The 20,916-nt window shown below is 39.5% G+C and overlaps 1 protein-coding gene across 6 annotated transcripts in view; it reads right to left on the bottom strand.

Moving 5' to 3' along the window:
- Window positions 1–20,916, bottom strand: part of col11a2 (collagen, type XI, alpha 2) — a 56,962-nt gene that overhangs the window by 12,352 nt on the left and 23,694 nt on the right. For 2 of the 6 annotated variants that reach the window (XM_044171740.1, XM_044171739.1), the window contains 32 exons: window positions 17,110–18,297; window positions 15,609–15,728; window positions 13,886–14,101; window positions 12,670–12,723; window positions 11,926–11,967; window positions 11,523–11,585; window positions 11,299–11,373; window positions 10,762–10,848; window positions 10,212–10,268; window positions 9,883–9,936; window positions 9,648–9,701; window positions 9,171–9,224; window positions 8,796–8,849; window positions 8,543–8,596; window positions 8,365–8,409; window positions 6,608–6,661; window positions 5,656–5,700; window positions 5,422–5,475; window positions 5,221–5,265; window positions 4,298–4,351; window positions 4,135–4,179; window positions 3,835–3,888; window positions 3,617–3,661; window positions 3,300–3,353; window positions 3,030–3,137; window positions 2,304–2,357; window positions 2,115–2,168; window positions 1,820–1,864; window positions 1,343–1,396; window positions 877–921; window positions 657–710; window positions 387–440 (listed from right to left, as the gene is read on the bottom strand). In XM_044171740.1, coding sequence (XP_044027675.1) covers window positions 387–440; window positions 657–710; window positions 877–921; window positions 1,343–1,396; window positions 1,820–1,864; window positions 2,115–2,168; window positions 2,304–2,357; window positions 3,030–3,137; window positions 3,300–3,353; window positions 3,617–3,661; window positions 3,835–3,888; window positions 4,135–4,179; window positions 4,298–4,351; window positions 5,221–5,265; window positions 5,422–5,475; window positions 5,656–5,700; window positions 6,608–6,661; window positions 8,365–8,409; window positions 8,543–8,596; window positions 8,796–8,849; window positions 9,171–9,224; window positions 9,648–9,701; window positions 9,883–9,936; window positions 10,212–10,268; window positions 10,762–10,848; window positions 11,299–11,373; window positions 11,523–11,585; window positions 11,926–11,967; window positions 12,670–12,723; window positions 13,886–14,101; window positions 15,609–15,728; window positions 17,110–18,297 — 3,135 coding nt within the window. Of the gene's footprint in view, window positions 1–386; window positions 441–656; window positions 711–876; window positions 922–1,342; window positions 1,397–1,819; window positions 1,865–2,114; window positions 2,169–2,303; window positions 2,358–3,029; window positions 3,138–3,299; window positions 3,354–3,616; window positions 3,662–3,834; window positions 3,889–4,134; window positions 4,180–4,297; window positions 4,352–5,220; window positions 5,266–5,421; window positions 5,476–5,655; window positions 5,701–6,607; window positions 6,662–8,364; window positions 8,410–8,542; window positions 8,597–8,795; window positions 8,850–9,170; window positions 9,225–9,647; window positions 9,702–9,882; window positions 9,937–10,211; window positions 10,269–10,761; window positions 10,849–11,298; window positions 11,374–11,522; window positions 11,586–11,925; window positions 11,968–12,669; window positions 12,724–13,885; window positions 14,102–15,608; window positions 15,729–17,109; window positions 18,298–20,608; window positions 20,723–20,916 lie in introns of all 6 variants that reach the window. The other 4 variants (XM_044171742.1, XM_044171741.1, XM_044171743.1 and 1 more) reach the window with 4 other exon arrangements.

The following is a 20,916-nucleotide window of genomic DNA, read 5'->3' as shown; positions in this document are numbered from 1 at the left end:
GAACCAACTACGTCTGATGTGTCTTTGAATCCAATCCACCTCCAAAGGGTGTCACTATATAATGTCTGATTTTAAGTAAATGGAAAATGGTGTAAAACATATAAATCACATTTTTTCCCACCGTATAAAAAGCCTGTTATTAACTAATCACTGAAAAAATTTCTAAGTAACTGCATCCATGAATAAAAATGAGAAAACTCCAGCACGCTGTCTTGCTTACTGCTGGTATATTTACTAATTTACAACGTTTCGGTCTGTTCAACCTTCATCGGGTAAATTTTTTGAGTGACTGCATCTTAAAAGAGCCATGACCGGAATCAGGTTAAAAGTCTTAAAATCTCCGAACATTGAACTATCTTTAAGAGTAGTAAAAAAATACAACTTACAACTTCTCCTCTCTGCCCAGGGTGTCCAGGCAGCCCGTCCTTTCCTGGTGGTCCCTGTAAGGAAACATCAGTCAACCATCATATATGAATTAAATCTCCGCCTTAAGAGAGCTTTCCCTACAAGCAAGAGGGAACATCAAACCAAACCCAAGACCATGTCTTGGAACAATCTACTACAATTCTCTTATGAACAGCCAAGTGATACCACCTTGAATATAAACAGTATCAACAATCAGTCTATGAGAAACTGGTATGAAAACATTTTCTTACAGGAGGTCCCTTTGGTCCGGGGAAACCATTGGCTCCCTGAGGCCCTGGCAATCCCTGGTGAGACAATAACATATGATATAATAAGAACATAAGAATACCCAATAGAGACATTCAGTGTCTAACAAAAATCTTAAAGAATGAGGCACATATATGAATGCAAGCTCTGACAAAGTGCTACCCAGCAGGACATGCTTTCCTGTAATGAAAATTAAGCGCTCACCCTTTCTCCAAGAGGACCAGGAGGGCCATCACTTCCCGAAGTTCCCTAACAGGCAACAATAAAAAAAAAAAAAACAGTAAATAAAAAATGTTTTGGATCACAAGCTTTTCTTCTTTAATATTTTTTTCTTCTTGAAATGGACCTCACTCCAATTTTGAATTTCAGGTAAGAATAGGGATAGTTTGCTGAAGATAAGCATTTTGACTGAAATATCAAACTACTGTGCCGTGTCTTTATTTAAACTATTCAAACTGTGAGATTGTTATTGAATAAAAAAATTAAAAATATTCAGCTTTGAAGTTTTGGTTCCATCAATATAAATATATAATGATAATGATAAAGACAATAATAACAATGACAAAACATGATCATCAACAACAATAATCATCATCAAAATCATCATAATGGCACTTGCGAAGCACTCATGTGGACACAGTTTCTGGATAGATTCTCTGTGCAGACAAACCTTTGCTCCTGGTTTCCCAGTCGCGCCCCTCGGCCCTCTCTGCCCTCTGGGGCCCTGATGGACACAAACAGTTAGCATAATTAGTGAAAAGCCTTCATCAGTCAGAAACAATGCAAAAATGACGCCATCTGGGATTACCTTGATGTTTTAAATCAAATCATGTCAAATCAGTGCTTAAAGAATATTATAACACCACCTGAAAATGTGGTTTAACTAATCACACCTTGCTGCAGTGATGTACAGGTGTACTTCAGGCCCCTGTGACATCACAGTTGGGTGTGGTTACAGGTGCAGCAAAGTACACTTCAGACCACACCCTGCAGTGATGTCAGCAGTGAAACAGGCTTGAAACTTTCAACCGGAGAGGGCAGTGAAACTCTGCTTTTCAGCCTGGTGCTCTTTATGAGCAGACAAAAAGTAGCAGAATAGTTTTTACAAACTGACTGAAAGATTAAATGAATAAATGTGAAATGGTACCGTTGGTCCTCTTTGTCCTCTTGGCCCTGATTTGCCACTAAGACCCTGAAAAAACAAACAAACAAACAATGACAGACTCAGTCAGACAGAAGTGAACTGTACATTACTGACTATATAACTTAATCTACAGGATCCATCAGTCTAGCTTATCTGTGTAGAGATAATTAATCAGCTACATCATTTGACACTGTCAGTCTCACTTGATCACTGCTTTGATCACTAATCTTTTACAGCCTTAAGGAGCTGAATCAGTCTGACTTGAGAAGGAAAATCTTCCACAGAGCCATCGACTTACCCTTGTTCCTTTCTCGCCGTTTGAGCCAGGGAATCCTGGGAATCCAAGAGATCCCTAAAAAACAAATCAACATCTCAACATCGGCTCTGTTTACAGAGGCCTGGTGACCACTAGTGTGAAAAAAGAAGTCATCCTGGATGAATAAAAGAGTCAGTGAGGATATAGATGCTGTATGTGTGTTTCTCTTACCTTGGGTCCTTGTCTTCCAGGATATCCAGGAAGTCCAGGTACACCAAGTTTACCCTGAAATCACATGATGACATCATTAATCATTATCCTTCACAACATCTGTAATTGTGTTTAAATATTACCAACCTGTTACACAACAAATTGTATTACAAGTCTGCCATTGATTATTTGTTTAAATTCAGAAATATATGCCATAATAGGAAGGGTAAATGAGAATAAGCTGATATTGTGCTCAGGTGTGCTACAGTCATATTAACATGCAATAAAATGAATGGCAAAATGTCTTGCAGAAACTCAAATGTTTAGTCGCAGCAGCAACTAACACAAAAATACAACACAAAATGAAAACACTTATGTGAAAATTAAATGGCCATTTTTCATTAAACTATACTTGTAATATAATTACAAAATACTGTAAATTCCATGTTTAAATGCCAGGTCTCACTCAAGTGCACACATACGTAAAACCACAAGAGGGCAGCACAATGATATTTCCTGCCTAATGTATTGTCAAAGAGGACCCTAATTTTAAGAAAATGGAAAATATCTTGGAATATTTGTGGGAAATATCTGCATTTGCAAAGCAAAAACCTGAAATCCGGTTTCAGAAGACTTTCAGTTTGATGAATAATACATAAAGCAGGAAATGATGCTAGAATATCACCAACCCATCTCACACTACTAAGAGCCAATCATGTAATCTTGTCCTGATTGAACAGGTTGTACCTTCTCTCCAACAAGTCCAATTGGTCCGATCTCACCAGGGGGTCCGACGCGACCCTTTGGCCCCTCTGGACCATCCTCTCCTCTGGGCCCCGATACTCCAAGCTCACCCTGTGAGCAGGAGACAAAACCATCAGAATAAATATATATAGAGCAATAACTGGAAAATATATAAAATGATGATGAATAAGTTAATCAATCAATGATTCATTTATCCATTAATCATTCTATTAATGAACTGATCAACCAACCAGTTACATCAATCTGTCTTACCCTCTCTCCCTTAACACCAAAATCTCCCTTAATTCCAGGGAAACCATCTTCTCCCTAGAAACACAAGCAAACAAAAAACATACAATACAAACTCAGCAAAAGACAACATCAACCTTGTTTTTGATTTTAACTCAAAATCCTTGTAGACAAAGACCTGAACATGTCCTGTTTTTCTAACATTTTGCTATTGTGAGTTATTATTGAACTAAAAATGTACATATTAGCGTGCTTTCACTATGCAATTGTGACTTAAGAGAGGCTATTTCTTGAGTGAGTGATGTATATTTGGAAGTATTAAACTGGAATGAATCACTTACCTTCTCTCCCTTGTGGCCCTTCAGTCCACGGATTCCTTGACCTCCCTGCAATTAAAGCGTTACGTAATCAATACACTGATATGCTAAGTCTTGTGTTGGTTCAGTTTTTTTGCACATTCAATGCAAAATCCCCCAAAAGGAAAAGTAATTTAGACTGTGCAAACTGACCTCACAATCAAAAAACCTGTTTTTGATTTCTAAAGACTAACTGTACTGACCTTGATGCCACGAGGGCCAGGATAGCCGATAGCTCCCTGGGGACCGTTGGGACCCTGGAGAAGGTCAAAGAAAGAAGGACGAGTTACGACATTAAATAGCTTCAAGTAAATATGTTGAGTGTCATTTTTAAATGCACAACTACAACCACAAAGTAACTGCTCCAACAAATTTACTGTAAAAGCGCATTTGAATCAAACTCTTTCAGATGTAATATGTTTCTTCTGTTAGGAGTCATATTGGTGAACTGAGTTTGTCAGATGGAGGGAATGTGGTGTGATCGGGTTTTGATGGACACCCACCTGGTTTCCTTTGGTGCCAGAAGGCCCCTCCTTTCCTGGGTGACCCTGAGAAGGGAAGACAGAGAGTTTAAGCCTCAGGAAGGACATCCAGTGTTGGTGGATTCCACTTAATTCAGTTTTAATGATTTTAATGACAAAGAAAAAATTAAATAGGCAAACGTACAGGAGGGCCGTCAGCTCCAGGCATTCCTGGCAGACCTGGTTTTCCTGTGGGACCCTGGAGGAGAAGACAAGGTGGTCATGAGTGAGAGTCCAGAGGGTGGTGGTATTGCACCTGAAACTTTTGGTAACTGCCATAAAACACCATAGGAAGAAGAATGTGCTAAAAAACTGTGCAGCTCATAAGCTGACAAGTATTCATCCACTAACAACAATGCAGGAGCCATTTTTTTCCTATGTTTAATATGACAGACAGACAGAACCTTTTACCTTTGGATAGAGTTGGTGTTTCCAGTCTTTATGCTAAACTAAGCTAAGCTAATCAGCTGCTCTGCTGTAGCTTCATATTTAACGAACAGATACGAGAATGGTATCAATCTTCGGCAAGAAAGCAAATAAGCATACTTCACAAAATGACTAGTCCTTGAAGTGTCAAAAAGAGAGACAGACACCAATAAAGAGTAATCATCAAGCAACCCTCCTCATCCCTTAATGTACTGAAATCCAGAATGATAACATATGGTATGTTATGTTTCTAATCTAATCTAATTCATGTTTTGAGTAAAACTGCATCTGTTCACAATTTTCAGACCATTCAAATAAAAGGATCATCATATAATACTCATTTGTCAATTTATACTGAAAATACAACTAAAATACTTCAAAAATACTTTCATAATCCTATCACTTTTATTTTCTGAAAAAAATGTGATGCTGGATTATAGACGGAATGATATCCTACTGTGTCACTCCAATATTGTGTTTTTAATACAATCCAATGGATATCCAAAACACCTCAAAGGCCTTCTTCATTTAGATCTCTCCTTCACAAATGACGAAGTAAAATCATTAAGTTCATCCTGGCCATTCCATTGTATAACCATTGCGTGTTGAATTTAATTCCCTTATATATTTTTGGTTTCTTACTTTCTCTCCTGGGGGTCCGAGGGGTCCCTGAGGTCCTGGCATTCCCTGCAAAACAATAAACACATGAGACATATGCTCAGTGTATGGAATGAATACACACTCTCAACATTACTGTTTCCTTTTATTTTTGTGTACATGTGTATGCACACCTATGCACACAAATACTTAGTGAACAAAGTTAATATCACAAGTATGTGATACCTGAGTTCCTGGCGTTCCCTGCTGACCTGGAGGTCCTGGCTCTCCTTGGGGACCCTGAGAGCCAGAAATAGATAAAGACAATAAAGTGATGACAAATGCAAAGCAAACAGCAGAACAGAGTGAAGGACAGATGAGGAAGAGAGAGTTACTGCAACAGGTACTGATACTAATTATCTGCTGATTCAAAACTTCAAGGTTACGTGATAACATGGTAGATAACTTAGTGACACTGACCAAGTTTCCCTTGGGACCGTGGGGCCCGTCATTTCCTCGTACACCCTGAGAAGAAGGAAGGATGAACAGAGAAAAATCTAAATTGATGTCAGCCATTCACAGAATGGATAACAATTCAAAACAATTCAAACTCAGTTGAACATACGAATAAATAACTCACTAAGGTGAAGGCTTCTATCCAAAGCTAATTGTTTTTGGCTGCAGTGGGAACTGAAACTATCCTTGCTAGTGCCTTGCTCAGTGCCACTCACAGCAAATTATAGATTGTGGTGATGATGCTAGTGTGTGTCTTTAGATTTGTGGGAATCAGCAGGTACTTAAATCCTGCTGCTTAAAGGGGAAATCCGCAGATTTTACACATAAATGTCTGTTTACAGATATTGGGAAAAAAAGTTATACAAAGCCTTTTGTGGCTCCAGAGGGAGCTGCGTGAAGTCTGATTTATTGAGGCTACATTAGCCACTATTAGCATAACACACCCAAATCTCCGAACTGTTGGCGGTCGAGTTGCATTATGGGTAATGTAGGTGGCAGGTTTTGACAAGGAAAAATAACGTGTGGACTAAAAAAGATGATATCTCTGCTGTATCCATTTTGATCGTTTAAAAAAACCCATTGTGAGTCAGACAATGTTATAGGAGTGCAACGCTAAATCATGGAGAACATTTTTAAGGGCAGAGCTCAACCACTTTAGTAAAACAACTCTAGTACATGTAAATATGTATGCTGCCTAAATCCTGGGTGATACTGGGTGTCTTGGCATTGTTTTGAGGTGATTGTGGGAACATGACATGTTCATTTTTAGGTCATTGGATATCCCTGTCTGTATATCAGCTCACCAGATGTTGTTTCAGGAGGTGCTGTGGGTGTTCAGTGGTCACACAGGGAGAAAACAATGCAGCTAAAATAAAATAACAGCAGCACAATGTGGTTTGAAATTGTTTTTACTCACAGGAGGTCCAGGGATTCCAGGAGGACCTTTAGGTCCGAGCAAACCACGAGGTCCCTGGAGACACACACACACACACACACACACACACACACACACACACACACACACACACACACACACACACACACAAGCCAAGATCAGTCAGTAATCAAAGTCATACATTCAAACAGCCTGACAAACTGGATTATAGAATAAATCATAATGTAGATGGATATTACTGCGAGGTCAAAGGTCAACAACAGCTACAGCAGCAACATTAGCATCAGGACAAACTGACAAATTAATATGTAGTAGTATACTGATTATTATTTTGTTACTGTTGATAAATAACACAAGCATTTGTAACAAACTAGATGGACTGAATCCAGTATTTTGCTAGATGGTGCACCCATTTTTTTTGAAAATAAATTTCAGGGAATTGTTTTTTAATGATGTTATTGATATTAAATAGAAATGTATATTCCTATAAAAGATTAAAATATTGAAGCACTTTATTCAGAATTTAAATATGATACATTTCTAACTGCTGTGACATAAAACAAAGGGTTAAAACGGCTGGAGGAAAATTATTTGTATGTCCACCTTTTAAAAAAAATTGGTGCAACATAATAAGATAGATTTATGTAGAAAAAAGAACATGATTTAATTGAAATTCCCTATAAATTTCAACTCTACTGAGGGAGAAATGTTTAATATACCACTTTCTTGAAGGCAGGTGTATATCTTGATTTTTCATTTGTGTCTTTGATTCCTTCCAGGACTCATTTTCACTTAAAGATTTTATATACGATCCTTCCAACAAGACAAATGCTTTTCAGATGGGGTTTAGAAAATGATCAAAAATGTTGTTTTTGTAATAGTGGTGAAAATAGGATGCATTTATTTTGTCATGTGTGCGTATATGAGTTACGGTATATATACACTCAGTGGTCACTTTACAATCTAATGCAATCCAATACAACAGCTCTGCCATAAAGTCTACTTTTATGATGCCTATAATGTTCAGGGGTTTTTCACACTGAGCTGCATTATATTCAGAGGTGTTTCTAATATTCTGCCCCCCCCCCCATGTCTGTAAATAGGAAGGACAAAAAACACCTCTCAGTATAATGTAGTTCAGTACAACACCATCTTTAACCACAACCTCAGTAATATACTTATAATTGAATTTACACATTTTGGACAATGTCAACAAAAACTGAACATTAAAAACTTTGTGAAGGGAGAATTTATGGCAGAGGTTAGAGTAGATTGTACAGGTGTACCCAATAAAGTGGCCACTGAGTGTATGCTGTATATTATCTCTATTTTATAAAAAAAACTAGTAACTAGTCTTATCTTATAACTGTTTTGAATGTTTACTTTGTTATGAAGTTTTGTATAGTTGTTCTTGCTGATGTTATTAATGAAGCTGACAGGAGTTTATATCCAGACATCCATTTCTTGCATGCTATTACTTTTCAGTCTGCACATGTGTTGGTAATTTTTTTGTAGAAGCCATTGCACCATACATCTGTGATCCAGACAGCACTTGGCTGCATCTTCTACCTCTCCATCACTGCCCCAACTATTTCAGGTATTATTGCTATGGTGAGAAACAACAGGTGTGAAGGTAACAGTAGCGCTACAGATGGATACACACAGAGATGTATTTTGGGAGGCTGGGGACAGAATGGGGGAGGGGGGAGTATAAGTGACACACAAATAGACAAGAGGGAGAGATTTAAAATCAGCTGTGTTGTCATGGAAACACTCACTGGTTCACCTGGGAGACCCCTGGGTCCAACATCTCCGTCGTCTCCCTGGAAACACACACAGAAACAACATGCCATGGATGGAAAGATGCTGATTATTAACAGGTTTGCAGTGACACAATGACAGATGTTTTGAGTAGTGCCTGGAATCATTTCAAATTCTTTTCTCATATCATCGTACCCTCTCTCCGTCCTCTCCTTGAGGTCCTGGGGGTCCCATTGCTCCTGAGTCACCCTGGGGAGGTGAAAGAGTGGAGGAGTGAGGAAAAAATCTTTACCTCTGCTTACAAACAGATATTCAAGTATTAAAGTTCTTATACATATTCAAGAACAATCAATATTTCTTTTACTGCCACTGCTACCACTATACCAATAATAATAATACTGTGTGAAGTGTATGTGGCATTTTGATTGTGATTTGCTTTTTTACTCACCCTGTGTCCTTTGTCACCGGGCAAACCAGGAAGGCCATCAAAACCACGGTCACCCTGAGAGAGACACACAGACATGTAAGGTATTATTACCTCATTGTAGACCAAGACCAAGTAAAAGCTGGCTCAATCATACTCCTGTGTAGCCTCCCGGGTTACACATTTATCATTTCACAAATTCACCACTAAAAAACATAACCACAAGTATCTAAAGACTCAGGGGGGATGTATGTTTCAATTTGAGGCAACGTATTTACTGTTGGAATCACAGTTACTGTCTGAATGAAATGGCACTTAAATTAAACCAATATTTCATTTTTCATATAGGGGGATCTGCTCCAGGACGTCCATAAAAGAATGACACCAGAGAGAGGTTACCTTAGTTCCAGGCTCTCCTGGCATTCCCCTGGCACCATCAGCTCCAGCACGGCCCTGTTAGGATACAAGTAGATGAAGAACATGTTTAAAAGTGCTACTGTGTATGAAACTCAGTTGTACCACTAGCCAAATACCCCTGTTTTGTTTTTGACAGGGCTTGCTTGGCTAAGATAGAGATAATTTAAACAGGACTATAGGAGAGCTCCAGATATGGAAAGAGATGATTCCTTGTCTAAGTGTTGCAGAGGGTTGACAAAACCCTTTCTGTAGACTTCTGGAGGTGTGCAGTGGGCTAACACATCTGGATGAAACATCTGCATCATTTACTACAGAATTTACTTAAACTTGTAGCAGTTAAGCCCCTGAGCATCTTTGAGAGGCACCAGTTATGTCCTGCTTTTACTTTGGGTTAAACAAACAATAAACAACTTAATAAAAAAGCAGTGACAAGTCAAGCCGGCCATTTTCTATACTCACTCTTCTTCCTGCTTTGCCTGGAGGGCCCATCAAACCCTGGGGTCCCCTGGAGCCCTATAAAATGAATTAGATGTCTGTGATACATTTTTGTCATAGGTCTGAGCTGAGTGTATACTGTAAGTTCAATAAAAACACACACAATACTGTACTGTAAAAGGATAGGTTAATTACATGATTCGACATACGAATGATTTAAATGATTTGATTTTGACGTGAGGTCAGCAAGTGTTTTTACCTGAGGACCGGGGTCTCCACTCTCTCCCTTCAGACCAGAACTTCCGGGATTTCCCTGAAACAGACACAATAATCATCACCTTCATCACGAAAACTATTTATCCTTTCATGTCCCTTAATGATGAGAAAAGAAAAATGAATGCTGTTTTTGCCATGAAAAGACTTAACAAAAAAGCTTGTAAGAGACCTATTATGAGATCAAACTCCTTGTATAGGTCAAAAAAAATTTGCACTGTGTAGAATCAGATAGATTGTGAAACTGACAGTTAGCAATGAAAACAACAAACACTTGATATAAGCAGGTAAGGGTCCAAATGACAGATAACATACCAGGGGTCCTGGGCGTCCAGTGAATCCCATTGGTCCAGGAGGTCCTTTCAGAGCCATCTAGAGACAACACCATGTTAGAATCATTGATGACGGAGGCACATGGCTGCTCGTAAAGTTGGTGATGTATGAATAAAAGGAAAATCTCCTTTCGCACTAATTATAATTCTCCCTGGATGAGAACATCAGCTAAATGTCTAAAATCGAAATGTACACAATGAAGTCAGAAATGATCTGTAACTAGGTTTTCTCTGCTGTGTTTGTGTCATGTGCAGTCTGTGTCTTTTTTCTTTTTTTTGGTGTGTATTATATTTTGTTCTGTGTTCTTGTACTCACTTCCGTAAAGTAATGGTGTTTTTTAACATCAACAGCAAAGAAAGGCAATTGTCTACCAAATCCTATGTGCATACATGTTATTATACATCTCTGGACACAAAGTTCTTAAAAGACGGTGACAATCTCAGGCAATAGTGAAGCATCAAGCCTTCGCTGATATGATCCTTGAGGCAAACTAACCGCACAGTGGAAATATAAAGTAAAAATGACGACTGACCCTGGCCTGAGACAAGATGGCTGCTGCCTGGGCTTCCTGTGCAGAAACGACAGGACCCTTATCTCCTCCACTCTGACCAAAACGGAACTGCAAAAAGAGAAGAAAAAAGCATTTAGACTATGTGAGTGGATACTGCGCCTAATGAATGGTAGGGGCCAACTGTTGGATAAACTGAATTTAATTTATTCAACAAAAAATGCTGCTGAACAATTACTTGAACTAATAAAAAGGACAAATAAATCAAAATATGATGCAAGGTTTATAGACTGTAGCTGTGATCAGTGAGGAACCTCCAACTTATTGGTCTTTGAGTGGCCAATATCCAAACATTTCAAGAATAGCCAGCATCAAGCCATTATAACAGGTATGTGTACTGAACATTCAGAACTATACAAAATATTGAACAAGGGCCAATGTTAAATCTTAAGGTATCCACAAAGTGTTTGCCCATGTTTGAGCAAACATCACTCACATTTATGGCCATTCAGACAGTATCCTTTCTTATAAAGGATCTAATAAAAGTTAAGGGTGACTCACAGGCAGCATGACTGAGGTTCCAGGAGGTCCTGGGACTCCATCAGCTCCAGGCAGACCAGCCTTACCAGGAGGACCCTGCAGGATGGAGAGAGGGAGGGGTGAGCTGACAGGTTCAAGGAGAGAGTGGAGATGAAATACGCTTCTTTTGCAAAGCGCATCTGCACAGATTCAGCACTAACGTCTCCACAAACCTGCACTTCTCTCAGATAAAGTGAAACACTCACCCTCTCGCCAGGGTCACCGACAGATCCAGGAGGTCCAGAAGAGCCAGGGGGGCCAGTAGGACCCTGAATGACGTGGGAGAAGAGTGCTTAAGTATTCTGATTACAGACTCAATGAGCTGGTCATTTTCTATGTTAGTGTCAGGTGCAGTTTGATCACGGTGTTGCATAGGAATATAACATCAAAAAAGTAATGTTAATTGTCACAACCTTGCAATAGGGAAGTGTACTGGCTAAGGTGCTACTTAATATTGGCAACAAGCAAATTACACTACTACCAAAATTAATTAAAAGCTCAGAGAATAAAGGTACTAATCTAGAAGAGCAAACTACAGGAGCAATAATATAATATTTAGAGGTAAGTAAAATTTCTTTTGGAAAGAGGGAATAACCATCATTTACTTACAGCAGGTCCCTCAGGTCCTGGAGGTCCTTCAATCAGCATACCCTGCAAAAGTCAAAATATAAGTCATTACTAGAGATAAATTTAGTTTGTAATGTACCTTAACTAGTGGAATTTTCTTAACTAAAAACACGTTTGGATCCTACTGGGGGGATCTGTCCCTTTTCAACTACTGCATTTAAGTTTAAATAACTTATTTCAGGATTTTGGGACTGGAATATGCACTAAAAAAAAAATCTGTTTATATGACAGACAGAAACATGTTAAGCCTTTTGTACGAGGACAAGAAGCTTTGGTTTGTCATGTAGTCTTTGGATGGACATGGTTGCTGCCATTTGAACTACAAGCTTTCTAAACTATAGGGAGTTTGTCAAGTTCCCAATTGGAAACTGAAAGCTGGTCAGCAGGTCACAGACATTTCCAGACAGTTCCAACCAGCTGTAGATATGTCATGTGATTTTATAACAGAACAGGTATGGTTCTTCTACCAAAGAAGTATTCTAAAAGGTGAATATGTGTTACACGTTAATCACACCCTACACATCTATGTGGCAAATCTATTTTGGATTACTTTGGATACAGTACATGAATGATGAGCAATTGCCTTAGAGTTAGAAAAGCAAGATTGTGACTGGAAGGTTGCTGGTGCTAATCCCTGGATCTTCTGGGAAAAGTGACTGTCACAGAGCAAGCCAGTATAAATACACCTGCTCAGGTAAAGCTGCTTAAAGATACTTAGTAACTCACAGGCTCCAAGACAGCAGGTTCTCCCTTCTCTCCTTTCTGGCCTCTGACGGCAGCCTGAGGAAAACACACATGTAGCCAACAACACAGCGTAGTCAGTATGAAGGTACTCACACACACCCATCAAAAATAAAAAAGACAAACACACTCATAGAATGCATATGACAGACAATATTGTCTCATGTAAAGACACCCACATTAGTTCAAACACTATTATGCCAGTGTAGGAAACAGAATGACAAAATGAAAACCTGTTTTCCTTGTGATAAAGGCATAAGCTTTCGTCCAACTGCTGATGATTCAATGGTTCTCCAAACTGTTGGTCCATTACATGTAGATTTTTTTTTACATAGATACAGAGAATCATCAGGGCTTAGCAGCTCTAAGTGAAGCCATACACTGAGATAAATGGCATTCAAGACAAAAGATGCAGCAATCGGTTACTGCTGCACTTCCAAATGCCTCTTTATGCAGTGTATGTGATAGTTCAAGATATCGTTTATGTCTATTAGGAACCCTTAATAGCTTCTACCATGGTAATAGCTATTCTTCCTGGGGTCCCAAGTTGCTCACTATACACCGTACAGAATAAAACCCATTTCAACCACTGATGTGGGGACTAGGTCTTGGTCCATTAAGTATTGAAATGCATTCAAATACAGGTTTCTCTGTGATTGATTGAGCTTGCCTGGCATAAAATTTTATCTGTGAATCAACCTTACTTGCATGGTGGCCATTTTGAATGCACTATGATCACACTTTGGGTGGGAAACTAAAACAGGTGTTAACAACCAATACATTAAATGAATCTAAGGGTAGACTGACTATAGTTACCTATTTAGATGCACCTTCACAGTTGTAGCTGGCTCTCCTGAGATATCTAAACTGATTTTATAACTTTTAGGTCTTTCTTAAGTCCACATTTATGTGTTAAAGTAAAGGTGATTGTGGTTACATTCTCTCCCCCAGTCTTTCAGGTAGAGGTTTCAGTACCATGTGTGTTCAAATTAGCCACCATGGGTAATATGGTCAATAGGTCCCAGAGTGGTAAAAAACAAAACACGCAGAAATAAATTATGTCTCTCCATAATGGCCTTTGAGAGACGGCAAACTCAAACAAATCATTTGAGAGGACATTGAATACAATTTGACAAAGACTAGGATTCAGAGTTGGTTGAAACTGATTTTGTTTGTTTGCCTGTGAAGCAAAACGACTTACGCCTCCCTCGTCTGTCACAGCGGACAGGGCGGGGCCCATGTTGGCATCGCCCTCTCCAGTCTCCAGTAATGGCTCATTGTAGTCCCTGTAGGAATAGTCGTATTCCTTAAGGCCCACGTCCCCAGTCACATACTCCTCGGTGAAGGCCTCCTCGCCCACACCGCCTGCCTTGGTGACATCTACCTCCTCTCCTACCAACGATGGCTCCACCTGGGGCTGGGTTGGGTTTATCAGAGCCGCAACGGGATAGATAGAGGGGCACGAGAGGATGAATCAAGAGAAGGAAAATAAAGATGCAAGAGGAAGAAGGACCAAAGAAAGGAGGATGGAGAGGTATGAATGATGGGGAAATGTTAGTAAAGGAAAGAGAAATATAGAATGAAATGACAGGGGGAGTGGAAGAGGGGGGCATATATAGAAAGAAGTGAGTCTTACCTCTTGCAAATAAACAGTGACATAGGGACAGAAAACAAAAAGACATCTGGCAGACTTTGGGGACTCTATCAGTCCTTCATGCTGTAACCTTAGTCTGATTTCAGGTGAATTGTGGATAAGCAGGTTTATCCTGCGACCTTAAATCTTCTGTTAATCATCTACTGTTCAGTTTACAACAGTATGTGTTTCCACCAAAGCATATCCTCATCAGCTTCTGTGTGCTGACCTGAAACCAAATGATTCCTCCAAATTTGCTAAATATATTATCTGACATTGTAAGTTTGGTTTAAAAAAAAAAGAGAGAGAGAAAAATACACTTTTAATGTCAAGGTCATGCTTGCGTAGTCCCTAAACACACAGAACTGATATGAAGCACTTTGTGAAAACAAGCTGCTGCTATGTGCTATGCTATGCAAAGCAAAAACTATGTTATTTTCTATTTTACTTACCATGGGTGTTTTAAAAACAAATATGAATCCAGTGGAGTTATGCTGTACTGTTACCTCATATAAAAAAGTGCAAATAATTTAAAAAGTGAATACATCTGAAGCACTATCACAACAAACTGTGAATAATGTGTATATTTGTTCCTAAAATATACCATGTAGAACTGACACATTTCTCCCCAAAAGAGTAGCAAAAACATTCGTAGCATCAAAACTGGAGTAATCAAAGTCGGCTAATACAGATAAAATGATAATGATGACAATATGGATTATTGCCAAAATAAGTGAACTGTGAGAAACAGATCAGAACTGTGAGATAACTCATTCTCAATTTCTGATTTAGGGCTGTAAAGTAAGCCACAGCAGTCCGATTTTTCTCCCAAACAAGAATGCATTATATTCATCTCCCTTTGTTGCGGTGGTTAAAACTGCATATCAAATATTCCTGTGCGGATCCCTTTTTCCACAAGACTTTTGTTCTTATGTCAAGATCACAACCTGATTAACCAAGGATCTTGAGATGAGAACAAAACAGAAATCTTGTTGTTAGGGAAAAGGGGAGCCACATAAAAATGTTTGATGATACAAGCAGATGAATGTGGTGCATTCTCTTTTGAAAAAAGCTTTTGTCACGTGGCATCGGTGCCAACACAACATTGATGTGTGGTTAGAAAGAGAGACACAAAGTTATAACTACTTGGTTAAACTACAAAGACTGGGCTCACCACCACACAGGTATCACACTGTCTTGTTCTTTATAAGTTTATCAATTCTGTCGGTCTTCTTCGACTATTTCATCTTCTCGATCTGTGTCACTGATCTGTGTGTCATTTTCTTTTTACCTGTACAGGGACCTCTTCTTGTCCAATCACCTCACCCTCTGGCAGTGGGACCGTCTCCTCATAGTAATAATCAGTCTCTGTAGGGGTGTGGCCAGCCTCGGAATATTCAGTGTCTACATCCTGATTGGTCAAGTCGACAGGAAATGGGGAGCAGGGAGGAGGTAAGCAGATTTGATTGGAAGAGCGTGGTTAGTTCAAAGTCTGCTTGTAAGTGATGATAAGATAAAAGAAGAAAATGGAACACATCATAAAATTGTGGTTGCCAGAGGCAAAATCAGTTTTTACTGGCAACTCACATTTTAAAAGTTGTAAAGATCCATTTTAGAAAAGAAATTTCAGGTAGTTTCAGAATCTCAAGAACTATAAATTTTGCCATATGCAAGATTTAGGGAGTCTTTGAGACTACTTGAGATTTCTTTGTATTATATTGTTGATTCATAAAAGGGTGAAGTCTGCTCTTATCGGAAGTAGGACTGAGAGCCTCTATCCATCCCTTAAGATGCAAACATCATAACTTGATGCTTTGGGATGTCTAGTTTCACCCAAGACCAGAAAACAGAGAGACAACCCCAATCAACAGCCTCACAGAACTTGATTCAGTTACTTCAATGTAACAGTCAACGCATGCTATGAATTTTCCAGAACCCACTAATGACCATGAACCTCACAATGTCTCTCTACCTTGAAGCATGTCAGCTTCATAGCTGTCTACACATTGAATGAAATTTAACTTCTAATGAAAACACACTTAAAGCTTGCTTTTTAGTTTCTGTGAGGCTGCTTTATTCATACTTGATACAAAATATGGCCAGAGACAGGGAGACAGGAGTCAGAGAGAAAACACAGGTACTTCAAAAAAAACAAAGAGAGAGAATGACAGAGTGACAGGGGAGTTTTGTTGTGTTGCTTGTGTATAGAATGTGATAGTATTTGTGTTTTCTCAGGTTTAGTTTTTGTGCCATAGAAATCCATGCTCATTCATTTGACCGGTACGTTAATGGTTTTCCCCGAAAAGAAAGAGACGGAGTGCTGGAGTGTATTCAGGTTCTGAGATCCAGTTTCAGCAGCTTGAAGATAGGAGTATGAAGTGAAGTAAAGAACAATGAAACTGTACAATTAGCCATGCTTCAATGTGCACCGCTGTATCATATCATATGGAGAAGTTGGGGTGATCATGAAGATCATATGATATATAAACAGAGGACAAGGCGCCCAGCTTGGTATGAACCAACTTCCACTCTGCAAACCAGATTGTCCACCATCAAGGATTTACCTCAAAATGTGAACTGCCAGCCACCTATTGAAAGATACATACATATATATACACATATACATACATCTCATAAAAGAGACCCCCCAAAATTGTAAAAATTCAAAACATTAAGTTTCACAAACATTTTGTTGCAGACCCTGGATGGTGGAAAGATCTGGCAACCAGGTGGGACAGATGGGACATACGACTCTGGACATTCTGACCCAAACAAGGGCCCTCCTGTTATACCTGTTGATAACCGTTGGTAATTTTCTTCGCTGGGACTGAAGTTCCACTCAGCGCAGTCTTGCCAAAGGGTGGGAAAGGTTTGTGCTGGGATTTGACATTAGTGTCCACCACCACCTTGGATTTCGTGGGTCTGGGTGGAGTTGGCCGGACAGGGACAGATGTAGGAGCTTCTTTCTTCGGCATAGAAACCTTTTCGACCACATTCTTCACTACTTTGTTCACCGTTGATTTGACCAGAGGGACTTTGGTGACCACAGTTTTAACTTTGGTGACCTCTTTGACCTCTGCCTTTAATTGAGTTTTTGCTGCTAGAGCTTTGGTGGCCACAGCCTTTGCTGTTTTTGTAGGTTCAGGTTTTGATGCTTTTGTGGGTTTAGGTGCCTTAGTAGCTTCCACTTTGGCAGCTGATTTAGCTGCACTGACCACAGTCTTTTCTATCTTTTCTACTTTAACAACTTTCTCAGTCTTTGCTTTTGTAGTGGTTTCAATTTTTGCCTGATTTGCAGCACCATTACTAACAGCTTTCTTTTCTACCACAGTAATAACTTTGCCATTGCCATTAGCCTCACCATTGACTTTATTCTCAGCTTTGCCATTAACTTTTACTTTAACCTCTGTGGTAGTTTTGCCATTTCCAATGGCTTTCTTCTCTGCTGTAGCTTTGCCATTTCCATTAGTCTTAGACACAACAGTGGTTTTTCCATTTCCACTGGCTTTCTTTTCTGCTGAGGTTTTTCCATTTCCATTACCATTGACTTTCTTCTCAGCTAAAACCTTGCTATTGCCATTTCCATTCACTTTGGCCTGAGCTGTAGGCTTGGCATCAGCTGTAGTTTTGCCATTGCCATTCGTTTTTGCTACAGCTGCTTTTCCATTGCCATTGCTGTTGGCTTTAGCTGCACCATTTGCTTTCTTCTCAACAGCTGGTTTACCATTGCCTTTCTTAGCTGGGGCAGGTGTGGGCTTAGATTTAGCTGCTGCTGTTGCTTTGACCTTAGATAAGAGGATATCTACTGCAGTGGCCTTTACTTTGGCTGGCTTGGCTGTGGCAGACTTGGGAGCTTTAGTGGGCATAGGCGACTTGACTACAAGTTTGTATGGTCCAGTCTTGGCCGGCTTAGCTGGAGTGGGTTTGGCTTTGACAGGGGTGGATTTAGTGGGGGCTGCTTTTCCATTGAGCTCCTTCTTCTAATATCCATGATTATTGTTTGGTTGAGATGTTGTTTAGTATGTAAAAGTGCATATTGACAAAGACAGGGAGAGAGAGTGGAGGAAGACAATAATACATGGAAGGGTTGGGAGGGGGATGAAAAGCACAAACAAGGGATGGACAGAAGGAGAGAGAAAGACAAGAGGGGATGTTTTGAGAAACAATGACATAAAGATGGCCAAGGCTTGGATGATTTACTGAGACTGTACAGGCATTACTGGATACAGCAGAGGATTAATACACATTTTAAACCAGTAAGCAAAAATACAAGTGAAGAAAGTACCAGTACTTAAACAAATTCAAAATCCACATTTTCAGAAATTTCATGTCTTTGAACCAGGTTATTTTGAGGGTTTTTTGCTGATCTCTCCAGTAATGCCATTCCCAATATTAAATGACAAAGCAGCATCTTTGTGCTAATATGAACTGGAGCCTGTGGTTTGGCAGAGGCACTGAGGGTGTGACTGGTCAGGTAAAGCTGATGCTGAACACACACACTGTACAGACACACACACACAAAACATACACATCACTGATGCACTGGCCTGCTGTGCTCACACACACACACACACACACACACACACACACACACACACACACACACACACACACACACACACACACACACACACACACACACACACACACAGTTTATAATGCACTGAGCAGTCCAACTGCAAGACAGAGAAAGTTACTGCGGTTTAGCCAGGCAAAAGAAGGAGCATGGATGCAAGGCTAGCATGCAAATGCATGTTAGTCACATATAACCACAAAATGAAAACAACAGTACATTAATTCTTACTACTCATGCTGCTATAATGAAAACACATGCAAATTAAGATTATAAACAAACTGACAAAAATTTCACCCAAAAATATAGTGTGAAGGAAAAACAGGCCTTCATCATGAATATAAACTCCTTAAATATGCAATACAGAACACAAACAGACTTAAAGGAGACAGAATAGGGCATACATGTATGTCCTGTATGCCATACAAAGGTCAGATGTACAACAAATGTACATGAATGCATATACCAAGACAAAAACATGTGCATTGATATTCCCATGTTGACTGGAAATTGGTATGGAAACTGTAACGCAGAAGTACAGTAGGTGCATGCGGTGACATCCTCCAAGACAATTAAGAAATCATGCAAGTAACAAGACAATACAGACACATGCCCTGGTCAAATAGTATTTCAAATATGTCTGTGTTTTTTTTGTGATCAACTGTGAAACCAAATGTGTGGGGTTTTTCATAAAAGACCAGAAAATTCAAACAATCACAGGAAAGCATTTGAAAGTCAATTTAATTAATGCCCCTCATGTGACAAGCCCCATCTATCTTGTACATAACGTAAGTTAAAATAAAACTTATTTACAAAGACTATTTGACCAAGAATCAGTTTAAGAAAAGGCAACACTGGCACATTCTTATGTGTTTCCTATGCTTACTTATATTTGCATGTGCACAGTTTATCATCAAAGACAAAACACCCAATCATCATGTAATCCATTGGTTTGATATGGTAATGTCAGCAGATCCACAAATTAAAAATTAAAATCAAAGATGATATTAAGAATGTCCTTGAGGGTGTCAGAGATTGTTTGCTTTGTGATAAAACCTCGTACAGTCCATTATGTGCTGAGAAAGTTTTGTGACACACCTTTCTAAACATGAACTTGCTCTCCTTAAACTCTCAAAAGAATTTCACTCTATTTGGGAGAGGGCATTTTGGTTCAGTTTAGGGTGGAACAGGATGCGATATATGAAGGAGGAGTGAATATTGGAGAACTGAGTGGACAAGAATGTGAGAAAAAATGTGCATGTGTGTATGACAACACAGCTGCACCTACACCACCCCAGTGCCCCGACTTGGCCACATCTGAACACACATACACACAGTATATGACAACATGTAAATGGCATGAGGACAAAAAAAAAAATCACAAAGGTAATCCTGTGTGACGGAGACTGTGGAAACGAGGTGGATGTGTGAGAGGTAAATGCGGATTAAAGGAAAGGTGAAATGTGAATAAAACAAAGGAGGTATGGAGTGATGAGGGATGAGAGAGGCATATGGAATGCTAAAAGTGAAAATGTAGATTTTCAAACAAATAGTTTAGAGAATATGTAATGTAAATTAAATTTACACTAAAATATTTAGCAAGCTAAACCTATATTATGAATTATGTCTCTGTTATTGCTTTAATACCTCTCTCTCTCATTCTCCTTCCCTTCCACAAACCCTGCTTGTGTTTTCCGTCTCTCTTGCTCCCTCTTTACCTGCTGATTGGGGGCCCCAGGTTGGGGAGAGGGGGACGCAGAGGAGGAGGGAACACCTGTTGTTTCCTCATAATAATAGGGGTATTCATGGTCATCCTGCTCCTCATCAAAGTACTGAGAGAGATGGGGGGGTGGAAAGATTGAAAGAGGGGAAGGATGGAGGGAGGGATGGGTTGGCAGAGACGAGGAGAGTACATGAAAGCAAGGGGAATGGAAGGAGAGGAATGCATGAAGAGGGGGAGAGTGGATTTCCAAGGGGAGGTGAATAGGGGTTGCAGAGGACACAGAGGGATAAATAAAGGTAAAGA

The sequence above is a fragment of the Siniperca chuatsi genome, linkage group LG17 (assembly GCF_020085105.1).
Source record: "Siniperca chuatsi isolate FFG_IHB_CAS linkage group LG17, ASM2008510v1, whole genome shotgun sequence".
Classification (NCBI taxonomy): Eukaryota; Metazoa; Chordata; class Actinopteri; order Centrarchiformes; family Sinipercidae; genus Siniperca; species Siniperca chuatsi.
Note: the sequence above shows the minus strand (reverse complement) of the source record. Positions and strands in the feature narration are given on the sequence as shown.